Genomic DNA, 14886 nt, shown 5'->3' with positions numbered 1-14886 from the left:
AAGATCAGTGGGGCTGGAACTCCAGGAACAGATGCAGGAGTCTCTGGCAGGTTTTGTCTCCAGGGTCGATGTGAGTGTGGAGCGAATGGAGGAGTCCATAGCGAACATGAGCAGAGCCTTTGTGGAGTCATTGGCGCATGAACGCATCACCATGGAAAGGATGGCAACCTCCATGGAGGAGATAAGTCACCAGGGTATGGAAAACAGTGTGAGTGTTGATTATAGAATGACATCTCTTGAGGAGCGATGGGCATCTATTGAACAGAGAAACCAGACCTTCATGGAAGTCCTTCTGAGTAGGACTGCCAGTGCAGATACGGGTCCCCATGGCCTCCCTGATGTGCAGCAAGGTGCTCTCAAGCCACTTCCAAGCGCTGGCCCTTTCTGGCCTGTGCAGCTTCTGGTGGGTGAGCAGCAGCCTGGCGCTCCTGTTGCTGCTGCTGTTGTTCCTGGTTCTGCTGGTGCCGCGGCTGGTGTTCGAGCTCATCTAATGCCCAGAAGGGAAGGAAATAAATGGCTCCCATGCTTCTGGTATATGCCTCCGTTGAGGAAGCGCTGAGTGAAGGAGGCGAGCGGGGTTTCCCAGGAGGTCACACTGGAGATGTGAGTGAGGCTCCAACCTTCCACAGGTGTGGTTAAGCCTGGTAAAAGTTGCCCCAGGCCTGAAACAACAAAGTCCTGCCACCTGCAAATGATGACTGATCAAATCTCTTTAATGGTTGACCTGCAGCTGATAGCCAGCAAGCCAATAGTGCTCACGCCAGGTTTCACAGGCGTGATCCCCACCAGGCGTGTTTTACGTGGGAAAAGGGTTAAAAATGCAAGGGCCTGTTAAAATGGGATTATAAAGGCCAATTATTGTTGATTAAGGGCCTTAAAGACCAGTCCCGCCTGTTGGAGGCGGGACTGATTCGGGACCATCAGACACGCCTGGGTTAAAATGGCTCGGGGTCGGGAACCAGGCGGGGGCGGGGGGGGGGGGTCCCGACTCCCAGTTTTTGCGATTTTAACCCCCCACACGCCTCAAAGCCCGCCTCACGGCTGAGTTAAAATCGACCCCATAGAGTACAAAAACAAGGAAGATTTGCTAAACTATAACAAACTGTCTAGGTCCCAGCTGGAGTATTGTGGCCAAATCTGGACACCACACTTGAGGAAGGATGTCAAGGGATTAGAGAGGGTGCAGAGGAGATTTACTAGAATGGTACCAGGGATGAGGGACTTCAGTTACGTGGAGAGACTGGAGAAACCGGGGTTCTCTTTAGAGCAGAGAAGGTTAAGGGGAGATTTGATAGAGGAGTTCAAAATCATGAATTATTTTGAGAGAGTAAATAAGGAGAAACTGTTTCCAGTGGTAAAAGGGTCGATAACCAGAGGGCACAGATTTAAGGTAATTGGCAAAAGAAACAGAGGCAACATGAGGAAAAACGATTTTCGCAGCGAGTTGTTGTGATCTGGAATGCACTGCCTGAAAGGGTGGTGGAAGCAGATTCTATAATAACTTTCAGAAGGGAATAGAATTGGAACTTGAAGGGTGAAAATTTGCAGGGCTATGGGGAAAGAGCAGGGGAGTGGAAATAATTGGAGAGCTCTTTCAAAGAGCCGGCACAGGCACACTGGGCTGAATGGCCTCCTTCTGCGCTGTATCATTCGATGATTCTGTACTGTAGTTTAAAAGCATGGCCACATTTCAGGTAGATGGGATATTCGGGGGTAATTTTAACATAAACCAAGGCCGGGAAAAGGTCAATGTTCGACCTGAACCCGTCAGCTTTCTGCTGGGCGGGTTAGGTTAAAATAACCCCCCAAAAAGTTCAAAACAATTCAAACAAGTCCAAAACTTACTTTAAATTTTTTCCTGAAGTCTTTTTCCTCCTTTTCCATCTTTTTGTTTTTTTTTGGATCTTTATCCTCTCTTTTGCCTTTTCCGGGTGTTGGAGGTTTCAACGACTTTGGCAAACTGTTTAACAAAAAGAGAACATAACTTTGAGGTGTTTGACCTTTTCCCCCAAAACCTTGTTGCCTCATCCCAGCACCCCCACAGCTATGCATGTCAATCCACCTCCCTTGCGGTGTTTGTCTTTGTAAAAGGTTCCCTCATACCATCCTGGTCCCTGTTTGATTTTGAAAACCAGTTTAGACAGCAATACTTTCAGGGGGAAAAATTCGGTTGGTTTGCTCCTCCCGTTAGCGCTTTAAGAGGGCGCTAATGGGGCGCAAAGCAACTAGCGCCCAGGTGCGGCGATGTTTGCGCCGCTCGTGAAATTAACTAGACATTTTACGGTGACGCTAAACACTACCGCCACGATCTCCTGCGCCCACAGATCGTGTCGAGTGCGCAACGCCCCGGTAGCGCCCCGGGCCGGATAGTGAGTGGCGCCCCCTGCCTTACCGCCTGCCGCTAGCAATGATAAGTTGAGGGGAGCGTTTTGCAGTCAGAAAGGGACTGGGGGAGCGCTATTTAAAGGCGACCGCTTCCTGCCTTTTTTTGTTGGTGACATTTTTGCACCACGCATTCTGAGAGAGAGAGAGGGAGAGACTTCTGGAGCAATTCAACGCTGTGTGAAGGAGTTTTGGGTACTGAGCAGCACTTTGCAGGTTCATTTTGATTTGCTCTTCCTTGCTTCGCCAGCGCTCTGAAGTAGCGCCTCGCTCCTCGGCATTTGCGCCTTAAGACAGGTGTGAAGCGCCTGATTTAGCGCTCCAGTCACCTCCAGGGGCGATAAAAGCCAAGTTTGCCGTCGGAGGAGATAATTAGCACCAGGCGCTAAACTTTGCGCACGGCCGATAATGGCGCCCCAAACGGGGCGACACTGAATTTTTCCCCCTAAGGCTCTGCGCATTCAGTGGGGTCGATTTTAACTTTCGGGAGCCCAACCATCAACACCCCGGTTGCCCTGTGGTCCCTACGTCCAGCTGCGGCTCACTGGCTTCGGGTCGGCACAATATAGAGCGTCTCAAATGCCGAGACAGGTCCTGCGGTGGAGCAGGGGCGAAGCAGAGGGGGCCAAGCTCAGGTTGGCTGCGGACCACAGTATTTTTTTGCTCTGTTGGCTCCATAGAAATACAACTTGGAAAAAGTTTGGGGGTCGGTTTTGGAGTGGCCATCAGCGGTCCCTTTAAGGGCTGTTCATTACACCGCTCAATGCCAGGACATGTGGGCAGAGCATGCGCAGTGCACGCTCCATGCATGTGCGTGTTAAAATTACATTCAGGGTGCCAACTATGTAATTGGACCCTGGTTTGCATATTAAAGAGGTCTAGAAACATAGAAGTTAGGAGCAGGAGTAGGACATTCGGCCCCTCGAGCCTGCTCTGCCATTCAATGAGATCATGGCTGATCATCCAAACTCAGTACCCTGTCCCTGCCTTCTCCCCATATCCCTTGATCTACTGTCTGAACCAGGCAGGCACCCATGGAAGGTCCCTTTAATAATGGTGGCAGTCAGGGCCTAAGTCTACCAACCCCATTATGAGTCTATCACCGCCCCATTATTGCCGATTATTAGCTAGTTAATATCGGCTCCACTAACTGGTCTGGAGAAGAGGCTTTTCCAATCTTCACAATCGGCGAAGAGTGGGAGCAATTCCCTCTTTTGCTTGTCAGTTACTGTAGGGAGTGATCAGGGAACTCCTCATTCTTCCATCACATCCATGTGAGTGGCAGCTCACTACTCCTGTTTGTATACACAGTCAGCCTACGGATACGGAATCTCAATATCATCAAATTCTGAGTAATCTCCTTCTGCAGCTGACCTTAGAAGAAACAAAGAACTGAGCCAAGTATAAAATCCCAATGGACCAAATCCCTTCCCATCCATTCCCTCGCTATAAAATCCCAATGGACCAAATCCCTTCCCATACATTCCCTCTCTATAAAATCCCAATGGACCAATCCCCTTCCCATCCATTCCCTCTCTATAAAATCCCAATGGACCAATCCCCTTCCCATACATTCCCTCTCTATAAAATCCCAATGGACCAATCCCCTTCCCATTCATTCCCTCTCTATAAAATCCCAATGGACCAAACCCCTTCCCATCCATTCCCTCTCCATAAAATCCCAATGGACCAAACCCCTTCCCATCCATTCCCTCTCCATAAAATCCCAATGGACCAATCCCCTTCCCACCCATTCCCTCTCTATAAAATCCCAATGGACCAAACCCCTTCCCATTCATTCCCTCTCTATAAAATCCCAATGGACCAAACCCCTTCCCATTCATTCCCATTTTATATAAACCCCTTTCCCTGGTCTCCTGTGGGGAAAGGTATAAAAATGTTTGGTCCAATCCAATTATCTTGTATTTAATGCTCAGCAGAAAAACAAAATGCAGTCAGCTCACTGCCAAATGTGACTTTGAAACAGTTTAACGAGACCTAATCTCTTTATGAGTCAGATTCGATTCATGTGTAGTGTTCCCTGTTGTTTTGGTTAAGCTTGAATTGTTGAATGAACAACGGAATGGGCTATGCTGCAAACAGTTGTAAATCGACTAGCTGGTATCTGCAGTTTATTGAAACCCTGATCCAAGCAGGACTTTTCTTACCAAAGCATTAGGTGATTAGCAGGAATCAACAGTACTAGCAAATGGTTGGTTACCTCATTCCTTTCCATTAACTGCCAGAACAACAGGTGATGACAACACTGACTATTACAGGTTTTTCAGCACGGCCACCAGGCATTTTGGAGTGGTGCAACAATTGATTAAAGCAGTACAACCCCACTCCCATCTCCCAGTGTTTCATGCAATGCCCCGTACTCTGACTGGAGTCAGGAGGCTTGCCTGCAACTGTGACAACCGGGAGCTAGTCGCTCGCACTGGGAGACTTGTAAAGTAAGATTACACATGTTCTTTGAACTTATAAAAGAGAAGTTCACCAGCTTCACAAATTAATCTGCCTAAGGCAGTTAGCTAGTTAAGACCACAGTGATTAGTTACTTGTTGAGCTCAGTAACCGTGGAAACTTGGGACACATTACCTCTTCCTATAAATAGACATCAATTTTTTCTCTCTCTCATCTCTCCTTCTTGAACTCAGCAGGCAGAAAAATAAATAGAATAATAGAATAGTTCAGCACAGAAGCCTGACACCAGTAGTGGGGAAAATGCTAGAGTCCATTATAAAAGACTAGCTGAAGTGCCCGGCGGTGCCGAGGGTCTTTTGAGGGCATGTTGTTGTTGGAAGAGAGAGAGAGAGCGACTGGGGGAAAGCGAGAGAGCGACTGGGGGGAAGCGAGAGAGCGACTGGGGGGAAGCGAGAGAGCGACTGGGGGGAAGAGAGAGAGCGACTGGGGGGAAGGGGGGAGAGGGAAGGGGAGGGGGGAGGGAGGGTGAGGGGGGGGAAGGGGGGAAGGGGAGGGGGGGAAGGAGGGGGGAGGGAGGGTGAGGGGGAGAAGGGGGGGGAAAGGGTGGGAAAGGGAGGGGGCGGGGGGGAGGGAGGGGGAGAGAGGGGGAGGGGGAGACTCCCCGAGCCCCCTGATCCCCGAGGCTCGCCCCCCCCGAACTCCCGAGCCCCCTGATCCCCGCCCCCCCCGAGGCTCACCCCCCCCGAACTCCCGAGGTTGGCCCCGCCCCCCAACCCCAACACCCACCCCAAGCACTGAACTCCGGAGGCCCGATCTTCCGAGCACGGCCCCCCGCCCTCCGGAGCCCCGCCCTCCCGAGCTGGCTTCAAGACCGCCAATTGCGGCTGTGAGACGGCCGGCGGGCCCGGTTGCCGGGGTAACCCTTCCCACTCACCAAGCCCCGGCCGAGATCCGCACTCCCGAGAGCCCCGCCCCCCCCGCCCGAGCCGAGCGGGGAAGAGAGAGAGACGCCGCGTCTCAGCTGCTCCTGCTGCGCGCGCACCCTGACCCTCGTGGCTGACGCCGTTGCCCCGGGTAACGTGACACCGGGGGGGGGGTAGCTTTGCAGAAGCCGTGGGACAATTACCTAGCTCGGGCCTGGCTGGGCAAGAAAGCCCCAGGCTTTCAGGCCTAACAAAAACGGGGAAAGGTAGGAAAAAGAATCTTCAGGTTAGAGAAAATATTTACAAATGAATGAAGTTTTTTTTAAAACAATGTAATGAAAGCAATTTTATTTTGCTGGAAATGTATATTTGAAAAGAAAGACGCAGAAAGCAGGAAAAAGAATGGAAGCAAGATGGCGGCTACTCACCTCGGTTCAGAACGATAAGACCTCGAGGTCACTCTGTCGCTAATGAGCAGATAATGAGATGCTAATGAGCGGAATGTTGAAGGTTTTTCGGATACCGCGGGTGCGATTTTTGCCCGGCCGAAACGTAAATACGCTTAAGACCGTTTTGGAAAGGTAAGCTTTCTTTCGACGTAACGCACGCGTAGGTACGCTCTATAACTTTCGAGCGCATACCAGACAGACGCACACGTGATGACAGACAGACAGACAGAAGGACAGACAGACAGAAGGACAGACAGAAGGACAGACAGATCGACCGATTTATATATATAGATGTAAAAGCAGAGCATTTGGAAAACAGTGACAGGATCGGACAAAGTCAACCTGGATTTACAAAAGGTAAATCATGCTTGACTAATCTACTGGAATTTTTTGAGGATGTAACTGGTAGAATAGATAAGGGAGAACCAGTGGATGTGGTGTATTTGGACTTTCAGAAGGTTTTCGACAAGGTCCTGCATAAGAGATTAGCATGTAAAGTTAAAGCACATGGGATTGGGGGTAAGGTACTGTCTTGGATAGAGAACTGGTTGACAGACAGGAAGCAAAGAGTTGGAATAAACGGGTCTTTTTCCGAGTGGCAGGCAGTGACTAGTGGGGTGCCGCAGGGATCGGTGCTAGGACCCCAGCTATTCACAATATATATAAATGATCTAGACGAGGAACTAGATGTAATATCTCCAAGTTTGCAGACAACACAAAGCTGGGTGGGCGTGTGTGCTGTGAAGAGGATGCTGAGAAACTCCAGTATGATTTGGACAGGTTGGGTGATTGGGCAGAAGCATGGCAGATGTAGTATAATGTGGATAAATGCGAGGTTATCCACTTCAGTGGCAAAAACAGGAAGGCAGATTATTATCTGAACGGCAATAGATTGGGAGAAGGGGAAGTGCAACGAGACCTGGGTGTTCTTGTGCACCAGTCGCTGAAGGTAAGCATGCAGGTGCAGCAGACGGTTAAGAAGGCAAATGGTATGTTGGCCTTCATAGCGAGAGGATTCGAGTACAAGAGCAAGGATGTCTTGCTGCAGTTGTACAGGGCCTTGGTGAGACCACACCTTGAGTATTGTGTGCAGTTTTGGTTGCCTTATCTGAGGAAGGATGTTCTTGCCATGGAGGGAGTGCAGCGAAGATTCACCAGACTGATACCTGGGATGGCAGGAATGACGTATGAGGAGAGATTGGGTCGATTGGGCTTATATTCACTAGAGTTTAGAAGAATGAGAGGGGATCTCATTGAAACTTATAAAATTCTAACAGGACTAGACAGACCAGATGCAGGAAGGATGTTCCCGATGGCGGGGGAGTCCAGAGCCAGGGGTCACAGTCTAAAGATAAGGGGTAAGCCATTTAGGACTGAGATGAGGAGGAATTTCTTCACCCAGAGAGTGGTGAACCTGTGGAATTCTCTACCACAGAAGGCAGTGGAGGCCAATTCATTAAATATATTCAAGAAGGAGTTAGATATATTTCTTAAGGCTAAGGGGATCAAGGGATATGGGGAGAAGGCAGGAACAGGGTACTGAATTTGGATGATCAGCCATGATCTCATTGAATGGCGGAGCAGGCTTGAGGGGCCGAATGGCCTACTCCTGCTCCTATCTTTAGGTTTCTATGAAAAGGTGGTGTAAGCTGATTCCATCAATAATTTTTAAAGGGAGTTGGACGGGTATTTGAGGATGAGAAACTTACAGCGTTACACACACAAAGCGGGGGAGTGGGACTCAGCACGACTGCTCTTTCAAAGAGCCAACACAGGCACGGCGGGGCCGAATGGCCTCCTTCTGTGCTGTAAGTTTCTGTGATTAAGCAGCACTGCCACCTTGAGGTGATACACACTTTGGTTGGATTGATCGTACCTGAATTCAGGAGGCGGAGGTGGGAAATCTTCAGCACCAACATCGTCATAGACATCTTCACCCTCTGTGGGAGAAAACAAGAGTCAAGGAACACGAAGTCCAACAAAATCAGCAACAACAAAACCGATATTTTACAGCAGATAAACCACAGAGCCACCAGCCACAGTGGCATCATCAGCCAAGTGGCGTCAACCGTGACACGATTGGTTTACTTTGCAGAAGCCACTGCTCCCCAAGGTCTATTCCAAGTTTAGCTTTTTAGTTTATTTTCACCATTGATTAAAGTGGCTGGAGTGACGTGAATACTGACAGCATGCAGAGTGACAAGAGTCAGTGGGAAACACAGGGAAAGGTCATGATCCCCAGCTCCTCTTCAAGGTGGTCGCTCAACATGAACGTTAACTGCTTTTACTGAGGGGCTTCTGTGGGCAAGACGTGTCTCCAGTCCTGCTCGGGAACTGTTCACTTTGTACGTGCGGCTTGCAGTTTAAATTAAGTAACATGGTTACAATGATGCCATTAGAGCCCCTCAGTGTTTTAAAGAGGTGAAGGCACAGAGCTCAGACGAGCAGCCGCACCTTACTATGCAGAGGAAGCTTTACTCTGTATCTAACCCGTGCTGTACCTGCCTTGGGAGTATTTGATGGGACAGTGTAGAGGGAGCTTTACTCTGTATCTAACCCATGCTGTACCTGCCCTGGGAGTGTTTGATGGGACAGTGTAGAGGGAGCTTTACTCTGTATCTAACCCATGCTGTACCTGCCCTGGGAGTGTTTGATGGGACAGTGTAGAGGGAGCTTTACTCTGTATCTAACCCATGCTGTACCTGCCCTGGGAGTGTTTGATGGGACAGTGTAGAGGAGGCTTTACTCTGTATCTAACCTGTGCTGTACCTGCCCTGGGAGTGTTTGATGGGGACAGTGTAGAGGGAGCTTTACTCTGTATCTAACCCATGCTGTACCTGCCCTGGGAGTGTTTGATGGGACAGTGTAGAGGGAGCTTTACTCTGTATCTAACCCATGCTGTACCTGCCCTGGGAGTGTTTGATGGGACAGTGTAGAGGGAGCTTTACTCTGTATCTAACCCATGCTGTACCTGCCCTGGGAGTGTTTGATGGGACAGTGTAGAGGAGGCTTTACTCTGTATCTAACCCGTGCTGTACCTGCCCTGGGAGTGTTTGATGGGACAGTGTAGAGGGAGCATTACTCTGTATCTAACCCGTGCTGTACCTGCCCTGGGAGTGTTTGATGGGACAATGTAGAGGGAGCTTTACTCTGTATCTAACCCATGCTGTACCTGCACTGGGAGTGTTTGATGGGACAGTGTAGAGGGAGCTTTACTCTGTATCTAAGAGTTTGGGTAAGTGAGAGAGTTCGGGTAAGTGGGGTGTTAGGTGCTGTTTTTTTTCTGTTTTTGCCTTGTTTTTCCTGCCAGTCTCAGGATTAGCAGACATCGCGGAGGCGGAGCAGCGAGGCAAGGCCCAGTCGAGGCAGCTGGGAGCAGCAGCGGGTGTTGAGTCGAGTCGGAGCAGCGAGGCGAGGCAGCCTAAACAGGCTCCACAGGCAACATTCCAAAGGGAGGTCAGAATTCAAAAGTGACATCACAGCCAAGCTGGTAGGTGATTGGCTGGTTGGTGAGTACTTTTCCTTCCCTTTTAAACCTTTATAAGTTGGTAAGTTCAATTAAATAGAGGTGTGATATTCATCATCTAGAATCGGGGCAGAGGGTATTTAATAATAATAATATATTTAATTAATTACATAGAATGGCAGAGCAGGTGATGTGTTACTGCTGCAATATGTGGGAGCTGGTGGACACCATTGATGTTCACAGTGATCACATTTGCATTAAGTGTTGGCTGCTCGAGGAACTCCGGCTCCGTGTTGATGAGCTGGAGTCCGAGCTTCAAACACTGCGACACATCAGGGAGGGGGAGAGTTACCTGGACGCTGTGTTCCAGGAAGTAGTCACACCAATTAGATTAACTAATTCAGATGTATTCCGTGGTCAGGGACAGGAGGGTGTGACTATGAGTGAGGCAGGTACGGGGATCCAGGAGGTAGTGTTGGAGGAGCCGCAGCCCTTGCTCTTGTCCAACAGGTTCAAGGCTCTTACTCCCTGTGAGGACAGGAACAGGGGCTGCAGGGAGGATGAGTAACCTGGCCACAGCACCGTGGAACGAGGGGCCATTCAAGTGGGGGGAGTAAAAAGAAATGTTGTAGTGGTAGGGGATAGTATCATTAGGGGGATAGATAGGGTTCTTTGCAGCCGAGAGCGAGAGTCCCGAAGGCTGTGCTGCCTGCCCGGTGCCAGGGTTAAGGACATCTCCTCTGGGCTGGAGAGAAACTTGGAGTGGGAGGGGAAGGATCCAGTTGTCATGGTCCATGTTGGTACCAACGACATAGATAGGACAAGGAAAGAGGTTCTGCTGAGGGAGTATGAGCAGCTAGGGGCCAAATTAAAATGCAGAACCACAAGGGTAATAATCTCTGGATTACTACCTGAGCCACGAGCAAATTTGGCTAGGGTAAATAAAATCAGAGAGTTAAATGCGTGGCTCAAAGACTGGTGTGGGAGAAATGGGTTTTGCTTCTTGGGACACTGGCACCAGTACTGGGACGGGAGAGAGCTGTTCCGTTGGGACGGACTTCACTTGGCCAGTGCTGGGACTAGAATCCTGGTGAATCGAATAACTAGGGCTGTAGAGAGGGCTTTAAACCAATTAGCGGGGGGGAGGTTTCAAGAGAGCGAAAAATAAAAATATCAGCGGAGAAGGCAATAGACCAAGGTAGCAGTGGGGGAATTAAAAACCAGAGCGTGTCAGGAATGGACAGAATGTATAAAGATAAAGGTAGAGTAGTAAAGGGGGTAAAAGCAGGAATAAATTGTCAAAAAACATATTTAAAAGTTCTTTATCTGAATGCACGCAGCATTCGTAACAAAATAGACAAGTTGACGGTACAAATAACTACACATGGGTATGATCTGGTGGCCATTACAGAAACATGGCTGCAAGGTGACCATGACTGGGAACTAAACATCCAGGGGTATTTGACAATTAGGAAGGACAGACAGGAAGGAAAGGGAGGTGGGGTGGCTATGTTAATAAAGGATGGAATCACTGCAATAGTGAGAAATTATATTGGGTCAAAGGATCAGGATAGTGAAACAGTTTGGGTAGAGATAAGGAATAATAAGGGGAAAAAGTCACTAGTGGGCATAGTCCATAGGCCTCCTAACAGTTGCAAGTCTGTTGGTCAGAGTATAAATCAGGAAATAGTTGGGGCTTGTAATAAGGGAACAGCTATAATCATGGGGGATTTTAACTTTCATATTGACCGGACAAATCAAATTGGGCAGGGCAGCCTTGAGGAAGAATTCATAGAGTGCATTAGGGACGGGTTCCTTGAGAAGTATGTAACTGAACCAACCAGGGGGCAGGCAATCTTAGATCTGGTCCTGTGTAATGAGACAGGATTAATAAAAAATGTCCTAGTAAAGGATCCCCTTGGAATGAGTGACCATAACATGGTTGAATTCCAAATTCAGTTTGAGGGTGAGAGAGTTGGATCTCAAACCAGCGTACTAAGCTTAAATAAAGGAGACTATGAAGGTATGAGAGCAGAGTTGACTAAAGTGGACTGGGAAAATAGATTAAGGTGTAAGACAGTACATGAGCAGTGGTGTACATTCAAGGAGATATTTCACAACTTTCAAGAAAAATATATTCCACTGATGAAAAAGGGGCATAAAAGAAAAGAAAGCCATCCGTGGCTAAGTAAAGTAATAAAGGATAATATCCGACTGAAAACAAGGGCATATAAAGTAGCCAAATCTAGTGGGAGGATAGAAGATTGGGAAGCATTTAAAAGCCAGCAAAGAATAACTAAAAGATTAATTAAGAAAGGGAAGATAGATTATGAAAGTAAACTAGCAAAAAATATAAAAACAGATAGCAAGAGTTTCTACAGTTATATAAAAAGAAAAAGGGTGGCTAAAGTGAATGTTGGCCCCTTAGAGGACGAGACCGGGAAATTAGTGGTGGGGAACATGGAGATGGCAGAAACGCTGAACAAATATTTTGTATCAGTCTTTACAGTAGAGGACACTGAAAATATCCCAACACTGGACAAACAGGGGCTATAGGTGGGGGAGGAGCTAAACACGATTAAAATCAATAAGGAGGTGGTACTCGGTAAGATAATGGGACTAAAGGCGGATAAATCCCCAGGACCTGATGGCTTACATCCTAGGGTCTTGAGAGAAGTAGCGGTTGGGATTGTGGAGGCATTGGTGGTAATTTTCCAAAACTCCCTGGATTCAGGAAAGGTCCCAGCAGATTGGAAAACTGCTAATGTAACGCCCTTATTTAAAAAAGGAGGCAGACAAAAGGCTGGAAACTATAGACCAGTTAGCCTAACATCTGTGGTTGGTAAAATGTTGGAGTCCATTATTAAGGAAGCAGTAACAGGACATTTGGATAAGCATAATTTAATCGGACAGAGTCAGCATGGTTTTACGAAGGGGAAGTCATGTTTGACAAATTTGTGCAAATTCTTTGAGGACGTAACAAACAGGGTGGATAAAGGGGAACCGGTGGATGTGGTGTATTTGGACTTCCAAGAGGCATTTGACAAGGTGCCACACAAAAGATTACTGCACAAGATAAAAAAATCACAGGATTGGGGGCAATATACTGGCATGGGTGGAAGATTGGCTATCTAACAGAAAACAGAGAGTTGGGATAAATGGTTCATTCTCGGGTTGGCAATCAGTAACTAGTGGTGTTCCGCAGGGGTCAGTGCTGGGACCCCAACTCTTTACAATCTATATTAACGATTTGGAGGAAGGGACCAAGTGCAACGTATCCAAGTTTGCCGACGATACAAAGATGGGAGGGAAAGCAGTGAGTGAGGAGGACATAAAAAACCTGCAAAATGACATAGGCAGGCTAAGTGAGTGGGCAAAAATTTGGCAGATGGAATATAATGTTGGAAAGTGTGAGGTTATGCACTTTGGCAGAAAAAATCAAAGAGCAAGTTATTATCTAAATGGAGAGAAACTGCAAAGTGCAACAGTACAAAGGGATCTGGGGGTCCTGGTGCATGAAAAACAGAAGTTTAGTATGCAGGCACAGCAGGTGATCAGGAAGGCCAATGGAATCTTGGCTTTTATTGCAAGGGGGATGGAGTATAAAAGCAGGGAAGTCTTGCTGCAGTTATACAGGGTACTGGTGAGGCCACACCTGGAATACTGCGTACAGTTTTGGTTTCCATATTTAAGAAAAGATATACTTGCTCTCGAGGCAGTTCAAAGAAGGTTCACTCGGTTGATTCCGGAGATGAGGGGGTTGATTTATGAGGAAAGGTTGAGTAGGTTGGGCCTCTACTCATTGGAATTCAGAAGAATGAGAGGCGATCTTATCGAAACATATAAGATTGTGAGGGGGCTTGATCGGGTGGATGCGGTGAGAATGTTTCCACTGATGGGTGAGACTAGAACTAGGGGGCATAATCTTAGAATAAGGGGCTGCCGTTTCAAAACTGAGATGAGGAGAAACTTCTTCACTCAGGGTAGTAAATCTATGGAATTTGCTACCTCAGAGAGCTGTGGAAGCTGTGACATTAAATAAATTTAAAACGGAGATAGACAGTTTCCTAGCAGATATGGGAATTAGGGGTTACGGGGAGAGGGCAGGGAAGTGGACGTGAGTCTAAGTTTGGATCAGTCATGATCCTATTGAATGGCGGAGCAGGCCCGAGGGGCCGTATGGCCTACTCCTGCTCCTACTTCTTATGTTCTTATGTTGTAACCCCGTGCTGTACCTGCCCTGGGAGTGTTTGATGGGGACAGTGTAGAGGGCGCTTTACTCTGTATCTAACCCGTGCTGTACCTGCCCCGGGAGTGTTTGATGGGACAGTGTAGAGGGAGCTTTACTCTGTATCTAACCCGTGCTGTACCTGCCCTGGGAGTGTTTGATGGGACAGTGTAGAGGGAGCATTACTCTGTATCTAACCCGTGCTGTACCTGCCCTGGGAGTGTTTGATGGGACAGTGTAGAGGGAGCTTTACTCTGTATCTAACCCGTGCTGTACCTGCCCCGGGAGTGTTTGATGGGACAGTGTAGAGGGAGCTTTACTCTGTATCTAACCCATGCTGTACCTGCCCTGGGAGTGTTTGATGGGACAGTGTAGAGGGAGCTTTACTCTGTATCTAACCCGTCCAGCACTGACCCTGTTAGAGAATGCAGGGTCTGGAGGAGGGCACCTAATTTACATGGAGCTGGTGTGCACCTGTGCCATAAGGGGCTCATGGTGGGCACCTATTTGGCCCTGAGCTGCTGGGAACTTCAGTCTCCTCCCTCCACCCCGCCCTGCCATCAGGTCTGAGGGAGTCTCTGGGCCCCCTGGAAACTGATAATTGGCACCAATTAGCCCTCTTTTGTAAGAGGCCTGCAGCTGCACAGAGAGAAAATGAATAATCCCTTCAATCTTCAGAGGCCCAGGCCCTGCCTCGACCCTCCCCAACCTCCACGCTTTAGCAAGCCGGTAATGACTCTTCTTCAAACCTCAGAACAGTTTCACATCGGAAACTCCCTTACCTGTGGGAAGCTCTGCTGGTGGAGGAATGGTCCTTGGAAAAAAAAAACACAAAAATTTACACCTCAAGAAGGAACAGTTTACCAATAACCGAGGTCGAGCAGAATTCACAGCGGGAGGAGAGAGGCAAAGGAAATGCACTTATAAAGTTAGATACTAGTGAGGATGATGCAAGATTTAAACAGGTTAATATTTCTGTTGAACGAGCAGACACAGGACCATTACACAAAC

At 48.3% G+C, this 14886-nt stretch overlaps 1 protein-coding gene across 2 annotated transcripts in view; it reads right to left on the bottom strand.

The window, feature by feature from the left end:
• The window catches only part of LOC147123923 (FYN-binding protein 1-like), a 372564-nt gene that overhangs the window by 27749 nt on the left and 329929 nt on the right, over positions 1-14886 (bottom strand). For both annotated transcript variants that reach the window (XM_085966712.1, XM_085966740.1), the window contains 3 exons: positions 14658-14689; positions 8058-8121; positions 1846-1960 (listed from right to left, as the gene is read on the bottom strand). In XM_085966712.1, the coding sequence (XP_085822838.1) occupies positions 1846-1960; positions 8058-8121; positions 14658-14689 (211 nt within the window). The remainder of the gene's footprint in view (positions 1-1845; positions 1961-8057; positions 8122-14657; positions 14690-14886) is intronic.

Source organism: Somniosus microcephalus, chromosome 1 (genome assembly GCF_052327205.1).
Source record: "Somniosus microcephalus isolate GS21.2 chromosome 1, FLI_Smic_1.0, whole genome shotgun sequence".
NCBI classification, from domain to species: Eukaryota; Metazoa; Chordata; class Chondrichthyes; order Squaliformes; family Somniosidae; genus Somniosus; species Somniosus microcephalus.
The sequence above is the reverse complement of the archived record's forward strand: the minus strand, read 5'-3'. Positions and strand labels throughout refer to the sequence as shown.